General features: G+C 46.2%; 1 protein-coding gene across 1 annotated transcript; it reads left to right on the top strand.

The window, feature by feature from the left end:
- Positions 1-470: 470 nt before the first annotated feature.
- M421DRAFT_77715 (uncharacterized protein) lies at positions 471-693 on the top strand (the record flags this gene model as incomplete). The annotated part of the gene is made up of 2 exons (XM_033597351.1): positions 471-526; positions 588-693. The coding sequence occupies 2 exons, from the start codon at positions 471-473 to the stop codon at positions 691-693; spliced, it is 162 nt and encodes a 53-aa protein (XP_033442830.1).
- Positions 694-840: the final 147 nt, after the last annotated feature.

The raw sequence follows: 840 nt of genomic DNA, 5'->3' as shown, positions 1-840 counted from the left end.
TGCACATCCTCTAGCTACTTGATGTAGTCTGCTTCTTGCTATTAAAGCGCAAGTACTCTTAGCGCATACAAGACTTGGCACATAAGCGCGTCTTCTATATTAACAAAGAAGGCTTCCTACCAGCCTTTAAAGACGTGTTTTGCAACATGTTTACAGAGGCAATCTGTTACAAGGCCTTTAAGGCATTAGGACTTATCCCTCTTAACACGCAGGTTGTATTAGATTGCCTTAAAGTGCAGCTACGTACCCTGCTAGAACCCCTCCTCCTAGAGACGCTGTAGCAGTTAAAGACTCTAAGCAATATATATAAGTTTAGATTGCAATTAAAGCTTGTACGCGAGTCCTTTACTTGTTCTCCTATTACTGCGCAGGCAGGCTTCTCTTAGCTTATTAGAGGCGGCGAGCTTATGCTGCATCAGAACGCGCTTTAAGCAGCCCAGATTACTGAGCTTGAAGAGCAATTAGCAGTGATGACCAAAAGGAAATCGCGCAAAAGGAAGCGGATCCAGCATGGCGGCACAATGGAGTATGGTGAGGCAGCAGCCCAGGTGGCTGCAGAGGCCTCTATAGCCGCTGAGCGGTCAAAGAAGGCTCGTCGTGGTGGTGATCAAGAGAGAGCCCAACCAGCTTTACGGCGCTGTGGGAACTGCAGCAAGACTAGGCACAACGCGCGAATGTGTAAAAAGGATGTAGAGGAGACTTCTAAATTAGAGGTTAGTACAGCGTACGCAGGCTCCTTGTATAATAGCAATGAAAATAGAAATTTGTAACTAGTGTTAGTTGTGCCAAGACATTTTGAGCTGTTGGGTGGTTTGAGCTGTTGGGTGGTGGAATACGTTA

Source organism: Didymella exigua (assembly GCF_010094145.1).
Source record: "Didymella exigua CBS 183.55 unplaced genomic scaffold M421scaffold_66, whole genome shotgun sequence".
Classification (NCBI taxonomy): Eukaryota; Fungi; Ascomycota; class Dothideomycetes; order Pleosporales; family Didymellaceae; genus Didymella; species Didymella exigua.
Note: the sequence above shows the minus strand (reverse complement) of the source record. Positions and strands in the feature narration are given on the sequence as shown.